This window comes from Nicotiana attenuata, chromosome 10 (genome assembly GCF_001879085.1).
Source record: "Nicotiana attenuata strain UT chromosome 10, NIATTr2, whole genome shotgun sequence".
Classification (NCBI taxonomy): domain Eukaryota; kingdom Viridiplantae; phylum Streptophyta; class Magnoliopsida; order Solanales; family Solanaceae; genus Nicotiana; species Nicotiana attenuata.
This window is the reverse complement of record NC_031998.1, coordinates 48,784,241-48,792,810: the sequence shown is the minus strand read 5'-3', so window position 1 is coordinate 48,792,810 and position 8,570 is coordinate 48,784,241. Positions and strand designations below refer to the sequence as shown.

Below are 8,570 nucleotides of genomic sequence, written 5' to 3'. Positions count from 1 at the left end.
GACGTGACCAAATACGTACCCGGCGCATACTCATTTTCCACGGCCATCTCCAACATATGAAAGGCTACGGCCACCCCCAATATATGAAAGGCTACGACCATCTCCAACATATGAAAGGCTACGGCCACCCCCAATATATGAAAGGCTACGGCCATCTCTAATGTATGAAAGGCTCTCCAGCATATGAAAGGCTACGGCCATCGCCATTATATGAAAGGCTACGGCCACCTCCAATATATGAAAGGCTACGGCCATCTCTAATGTATGAAAGGCTATGGCCATCGCCATTATATGAAAGGCTACGGCCACCTCCAATATATGAAAGGCTACGNAACATACGGACGTCGTCGGGATCCAAGTCGGATTCAGACTCATCCTCACCCCCACAGCATCTCCTCCCGCCGCAGCCGCCGAAGGGGCGCTGGCCTCACCCACACTAGCAGCCGCTGAGGAACTACCTCCCGTTTCAGTGACTGGAACCACCAATTGAGTCGCCGAAGCGACGGTATCATCACGGCCTAAGCCAACCGGGGCAACCCCCATTGATTGTCCACCCTCGAGGGCAGGCGCCGCAGCCGCACTCCTCTCTGCGTCCGCCGGGGGGGAGTCCAAATTAATTACCACAGGAGGAGCCGGCACGAACGCGACCCTACGCCTTATCAACGGCCTCTCCTCCTCCCCATCTGATGACGATTCCGCTCTAGGGCGCACAACCCCCGTTGGCCCCTCGTCCCGAAGACGGGTCCTTGATGGAGAAGAAACCGCTGAAGATTCAACTGAGGCCGCCCTCGGTATTGAGCGCGACACCGGCGCTGCAGTAAGCCGAGCAATTGCACCAGGCCGACGGAAGGCCAACTGAGGGGCCCTGACGCGGCGTGCCCTCCCTGATCACAGAAAAACAAAATTAAGTGTCGAAACAAAGCGGAACAGAAGAAGTCATTTTTTCTTACCTGCCATAGGACTACGGCCATGCCTCTCCCAGAAAGACGCCCATGTGCGTATCCCCACTGTGTGGGAGAGCACGGCCTCCACCCATCCGCGAATCCCAGCTACGAGCCGCGGCGCTTTTCGGTCTACAAAATTCGACACGAGTTAACNCTGCCGAAGCAAGCGTCATTATGACAAGCTCCGCGAAGCGGCTTCTCAGCCATCCGCCAACGTCCCGCCGTCAGAATAATCGCAACAGCCTGCAAACGCTGAAAGAATGCGCTGTATGCCTTCAAAATTCTGGACGCTACCAAATACGTACCCGGCGCATACTCATTCTCCACGGCCACCTCCAATATATGAAAGGCTACGGCCATCTCTTATGTATGAAAGGCTACGGCCATCGCCATTATATGAAAGGCTACGGCCACCTCCAATATATGAAAGGCTACAGCCATCTCCAACGTGTAAACGACTAAGGCCGCCGCCGCCAATAAGTCGACCTCCTTATTCGAGTTGTTTTCAAATCACAGTCGATGAAGTCCGCTCATCGAGCTTGGCCGAAACACGACCTCAATAAGCGGAGGGACTAACTGTATGGGTCAAAATCCGACCCCACAACAATTAACGAGGCTAATCCCGTTTTAAGTTAATTCATGATTAATTAGTGGCACGACCACTCAGAATTGACGACGTTCAACCCGCCTCTGGCTCGGTCAACAAGGCCCTGGCCTATCCGCCACTATAGAGGCGAGATCTCAACGTGGTCACGGCCACTTATTGCCAGCTCACGAAGCCCACAGCTATAAATACCAAGAGAGGGGACCCTAGAAAAGGGGGTTGCTTCTTCACTACTATAGACAGGAGAGAGAAGGGAAAAATATACCCATCTTATGGGAAGAGAAAAACACCATTGTAAGGCTCTGAACCTCTTCATGGAGAGGCAGACCAAACAAATATTATCAATAAAGGCTTTTAATGTTTCTCCCCCTAATTCTGAGTACTTATTTTCGTTTCTTTCATTTGGTCCAATGGATTATTACGATTTGCTATTATTTTCCCGTGATTATTTGTATTGTTTTGCACTCATATGATATGTGATAACTTATGAGCAAACAGGGAGGACGCCCTATTAACAATAATAGAGCCTCCAAGATTTGGAACTGTATTAATAAGTGTAAGCTATTAGATCTTGGATTTAAGGGATGTAAATATGCCTGGTCGAATTGTAGGAAAAGAAGTACTGGCCTGATTATGGAGAGATTAGACTAATGACGAATGGCATAGTATTTATCCAAATGCCATAGTGAACCATCTCCCCAGAACCTACTCAGATCACAACCCTCTCCTTATTAGACTAAGCCTTAGTTATAAGAGCAACACTAGCAAATATTTTAGGCTTGAAACCATTTGGTGCTCCCATCCGGACTTTATCAATATAGTGGACAAATGCTGGAGTAACAAACATCTCTTTGAAGCAGTCAATTATTTTGAGCATGAAGTTACTCGGTGGAACAACGAAGTCTTTGGTAACATCTTTCATAAGAAGCGTAGACTTCTTGCTAGACTTAATGTATTCAATCCTCCGACAAGTACACTTCGAGCCCCTTTTTGCAACGCTTGTATCTACTCTAGTTAATGAGTAAAATAATGTGCTTAGGATAGAAGAGAATTTTTGGAAGCTTCGATCCAGAATTAATTGGCTCAACAAGGGGGATGAAAATACTAGATTTTTTCATATCTCCACCATCAATAGGCATAGGCATAATAGAATTACGCACTTCAAAGATAATATGGGAAATTGGATTGAGGACCCCGCTCAGGTAGTTGACCATACGTTAAATGTTTTTAGGGATATTTTCACCACAAGTCACATTAGTTCGGATTGGAAGGGCATCAACTCTAATATTAGGTCCTTTAACAAATTAAATTTGCACAACCTAGACAGATCGATTGCTAATCAAGAAATTATTTCCGCTCTCTTCTCCTTTAAACCCTTTAAAGCTCCTGGACCAGATGAGTTTCATCCTTTCTTTTACCAAAAATATTGGTCCATTGCTAGTCCCGCGGTGCTTAGTTATTGCAAAAATATCTTTAACACTCAACAAATTCCTGAATTCCTTAATAACACTTTTATCTGCCTTGTCCAAAAAAAATCGAATGCAAATGATCTCAAAAACTTTAGACCAATAGGTCTATGTAATACTATCTACAAGATCATTACCAAGATTATTGCTAATCGTATAAAGCCCTATTTGGATGAGCTCATCAGTCCTTATCAAGCTAGTTTCATAAAGACTAGAAGAGCTAGTGATAACTCTATTATTATTCAAGAGGTCATTGCCAACTTTAATAAACAAAAAGGTGCTAATCATGGCATGATTCTCAAAATCGATCTAGAAAAAGCTTTTGACATATTGGAATGGTCATTCATCTATAGAATCCTTCGCTACTTTAATTTCCCTCCTAATATTACTAGATTGATTATGTCTTGTGTTACCATTAGTAACATTTCCATTCTAGTTAATGGGACTAGAACTCCTTTCTTTACGCCTTCTAGGGGTAGACAAGGTGATCCTATGTCCCGTTACATTTTTATCCTATGCATTAAAATATTTTTTAGATATATTAATCATGCATTTGATTGTGCAAATTGGGACTATTAAGTTGTCTCCTAGGAGCCCTCCTTTGTCACGTTTATTTTTTGCTGATAATTTAACTCTAATGGCTAGAGCCAATAAAAAATATTGCTCTAAGGCATCAATGTTTTCTGTAAAATATCAGGGCAGAAAATCAATACTACAAAATCAAAAATTATATTCTCCCTAAACTGCCCCGATAACCTTAAAACTGAAATCTCTAATTTCTTTGGCATTAATAGCTGTGGCAACTTTGGCAAATATCTTAGATTTTCTATCTTACGTAGACACCCTAAAGCATCAGACTTTCAATTTGTTATTGACAGGATGAGATCCAAGCTAGTCAACTGGAAAATTAGTTGCCTTACTAAGGCAGGCAGATCGACATTGATCTCCTCTACTCTCTCTAGCATACCTAATCATGTTATGCAATATATCCATCTACCAGTTAAAAATTTTAATCACATTGACAAGATTCAACGGAACTTCCTTTGGGGGACTACTACTACTAAGAGAAAGTTGCATCTTGTTAACTGGAAAACCATCACTAAGCCCAAGCGCCAAGGGGGGTTAGGTCTAGTAAAAATTCTTCAAAAAATCAGTGTTAACCGGCTTAGCTTGGAGATTTTTTATTAATCTTACTTCACTCTGGGATAACACTCTCATTAGGCAATACTCTTCCAGAAAGAATCCTTCAAATAGCTCATTTATTTGGAAAAATATTCTCAATGGTTGGTCCATCTGCAAGGAAGCTATTAATTGGGAGATTGGCAATGGTAAAAATATAATTTTTTTGGAACCATAGATGGATCCTTAACCTTCCTCCCCTTCGAGCCATTATTCATGGTCCCTTAACCCCGCGCGAAGAGAGCCTTAATATCCATAATCTTTGGTCTGATGCAACATGGGATCTTTCTGCTATATCCTTCGAATTACCTGATTATTTAAAAAATTATATTACTAGCATCAACATCCCTCAGAATAAACTTTGCAATGATCGTCCAATTTGGTCCATCAATGCAAATGGTATTTTTACCACTAAATTCACATATAGTCTTATTGTCAACCATGAAAGGTCTGTCAATGACTTTGACTGGATTTGGCATCTTCGTGCTCCAAAAAAATCATCTTCTTTCTTTGGCTTTGTTACCATACTAGACTTCCAACTAGAACCTATCTTAATAATATTGGCATCTACATTGATAGAACGTGTCCAATCTGTAGAAGTGCTGAAGAAACTATTACCCATATATTCCTTTCTTGCCCCATAGCTAACAGGTTTTGGAATGAAATTGGTGTCAATAATACTAGCATCACGCTGGTGGAGGGCCATTGGATTGACACGGTAAAAAAGTTTCAACCCCCAATACCTCTCTTAATGTTAGATTGGCTTGATTTTTTTCCGTTTGCACTTTGGAATCTGTGGATCAATAGAAACAATAATAATTTTAACAATGACCAACAAGATCTCTCTCTAAGCCTAGTTATTACCCGTGCACAAGAATTTAAGCTCCTTACGTACAATCACTCTAGCCCGACCAACAAAAGGAGCATAAAGGTTAAATGGCATAAGCCAAGCCAAGGTGCTTATAAATTGAATACAGATGGAGCTTATAAAGGCAATGATAAGATTGGTGGTTTGGGTGGTATCATCCGAAATTCCACCGGAGATTGGATTGTTGGTTTCCAGGAACATACTCATGTGCTTAATCATACTTACGCCGAACTTCTTGCTTTAAAGCAAGGACTGCAACTTGCCCATGAAAGAAAATTGCAGCCGCTAGAGGTGGAAACATACTCGGTGAAAGTAATACAACTGATTCAAAATAATCATCCTACATATAACTCAATCGTTCAATCTTGCAGGTGGTTAATGCTCCAGCTAGAGATCCAGGACATCATGCATAGTTTTCACGAAGCATATTCAGTAGCCCATCTCTTGGCAACAGAAAGTACCAAGCTTGACTGTTTCAACACTCAAGTGAAACTTGCTACCGTCCCTCACTTTGTGGCTGCCAACTTTCTAGCAGATCAAAGGGGGTCCTCCTTTACTAGAACTATTTCAGAGAGCTCATGTAATAAATTAGCTAGTCTTGGGGAACATCTGTGCTATAATTGGCACCTCTGTTTTTTCTGATAGCTCCTTTAACTCTACAAATCATGAACTCGGTCTCAATGGGACTTCCATGATAGAACATTGTAATGCTACTTAGTTTATGTTAATAAAGAATCCCTGTTAACCCAAAAAAAAAAAGGTTAATTATTCAAAACAAAAATCTTTTCCAACGACACTATGAATAATGATTAGAAAAAGTTGACCTCTGATGACGTGGACCATAATAAAAGCGTACCGAAATGGGCCCAATAAAGCGCTCTCCAACCCAAATCCTCGTAAGATCTAATAAATATCCAACTCAGTCCAGCCCAGTAGTAATAAATATCCCACTCCCGCCGACTAATGAAATTCCATAGTTAAACGCTCTTATATAAAATCTCAATCAGGCTTTTCATTCCAACGCGGCGGCGCGTGTAATTTTCTGCAGACGCCATGTCGGAACGTGAAGCTCTACCGCCGCTATTCAAGCAGAAATCATGGTCTCCCGATATGCTTCGAGAAGAAGCCTGGCTCAAGCGAAAAGGAAATTACCGCACGAAGCTCGCCGACCGTCGCCGATCGAAGAGCGTCACCGACGACGACCTAGAAGAGCTTCGTGCTTGCTTTGACTTAGGTTTCGGGTTCGATTCGCCCGATTTGGATCCGAAACTCACCGAAACTTTTCCTGCTTTGGGGCTATATCAAGCTGTGAACAAGCAGTACAGTAATACATTATCTAGATCTTCTTCGTCGTCTACTGTAGCTTCAGATTTTGATACGGTGTCGTTTGTTGAAAGCTCAAGCTCTATTGTTGATCCAGGTAAATAGAAACTTCTAGAATTTTCTTTGTTTCTTCCCAAGCCGAAAATTGTTTTTTTTTTTCAAAACTTAAATTTGTGTTGTTTTAATGAATTACAGGTGAGGATCCGGAGATGGTGAAGACGAGATTGAGACAGTGGGCACAAGTGGTGGCTTGTTCAGTACGCCAATCATCATCATCTTCTTAAAAGGCGTCTGCTAAATTCGAAGAAAATTTTCAGCAGAATTTTTTTTTCGTAAAAAAAATATTTTTTAAAACAAATTTTTCAAAATTTGAAACGCCACCTAATTATTCCTTTCTCTTACCGACGGAAAAAGCAATCCCTTTACTTCCAAAAATCAACTAGGTACTAATATATTGTAAGCATTTATCTTCTGCACTTTAGAGGTTTAAGTGTAACCATTTAATTTTTTGCACTTTTTGCAAGTGTGGGATATTACTATTATTCTTGGTATATAATAACACTGACATGTTTGTTCTAAGTTCTGCTTAATATTCAATACTAATTACTATGATTCAATCTATCGAATGGCATATGCTAGCATTTTATTTTTGCTTTCTCGTTTTCTTTTGTATTAATCTCTAGCGTTTTTATGACTGTAAATATCTCTATGTTTCAATTACTTATTTGGTCCATTTTAGAATCAGATCTAAAATAGTCAATGTCTATTCAAGATAAATATTTAAACCTATTTGTCCCAAAATGTGTCACTTTCCCTTTCGGGTATCCAAAATAAATGGACTTCAAAGAAAATTTTAAGATATATTCACCATCAATTTTGATACAAGGAAAAATGCACTTCATAGTGCTTTTGGTAAATTTTGAATGTATAAATTATAATTTAAACATTAAATTAATCTAGTCTGATTTGACTCCAACTAAATTAACTTTCGGTAAGCCAAACTGTCACTCGAATTTGGATGAAGGAATACAGCTATAATACATACAATATGATCATTTTTTATTTTTATTGCTTACTCTGAATCTCTGACAAGGATAAAATTAATATCTTCCCTAGGGAACCCAAACCTAGTTCAAGTAATTGTGAATCTGTGATAATCTACAGTATTATTCAAAACAATGTAGCAAATCATTGTTTTAATCTTTGACGATTACAACAGGATATTTCTGTAAGCACCATTATTGAAATTGCTCACTTTTCACTTTGGTCACTTTATTATATTCTCCTACTGCTATTATTTTATAGTCTAACTTCCATAATACAGCTTCAACTAAAAATATCTTACTGGTAGATGTAGGCTCTAAGGTTATTAGAAGAAAGGCTTGTGCCTTAGATCCCCACGTTCAGAGGATAGGAGGTATGGAGAAAGGAAAACATTTGAACTTATTATAGTGTGCATCGGCTACAGTGCGGCGGACATTAGGCCGTTCACGGGGACTGAGTCCTTTTACTCAGACGCTCAGTTTGACGACTTTTCTTCCTAATTTAAAAGGCCCTATTTTTCAGAAATAATAGGTTTATAAGTTTTTTAAAAAAATATTTAGTACTTTTAGTACAATTTTTTATAAAAATTGCCTAAAAAAAATTACAATTGATAAAATATTACCTAAGATCAACAATGTCTGAAGAAAGACTAAACAAATTTGCTATACTCTCACTTGAAAAGAAATTATCAGAGGAATCGATTATAAAAAACTTATTAACAACCTTGGATCTCAAAAAGCTAGAAAATAGACTTCAAAAAAAATCTATCATATCATTCTTTTAAAAATTTAGTTCTCACATTAAACTTTGGCTTCAGGCTACACATATGCTTGAGCCACCCCTGGTTATAGCAGAAAATATCTTACTGCAATTTTTCAAACACCTTTGGTACAGACTAAAGGTGTTTAACGGGCGGGCTGGGACGGGCTGAACAAAAAAAAAACAGCCCGTCCGTTAACGGATCGGGNAAAAAAAAACAGCCCGTCCGTTAACGGATCGGGTTGGTTAGCAGGCTGGGATAACGGGCTGGTGGCGGGTTGGATATTTTTGGGTTATTTTGGGCCCGTCCGGGTTCGGGCTTAACGGGTTCGGGGGGGCCGGGCTAGTGTGTGTGTGTGTGTGTATATATATATATATATATA

General features: G+C 40.1%; 1 protein-coding gene across 1 annotated transcript; it reads left to right on the top strand.

Annotated features, from left to right (window-relative positions):
• On the top strand, window positions 6,024-6,963 carry LOC109233487. Its single transcript, XM_019399372.1, has 2 exons — window positions 6,024-6,481; window positions 6,580-6,963. Exons 1-2 carry the CDS (start codon window positions 6,115-6,117, stop codon window positions 6,666-6,668), a joined length of 456 nt encoding a protein of 151 aa, XP_019254917.1. The 5' UTR covers window positions 6,024-6,114; the 3' UTR covers window positions 6,669-6,963.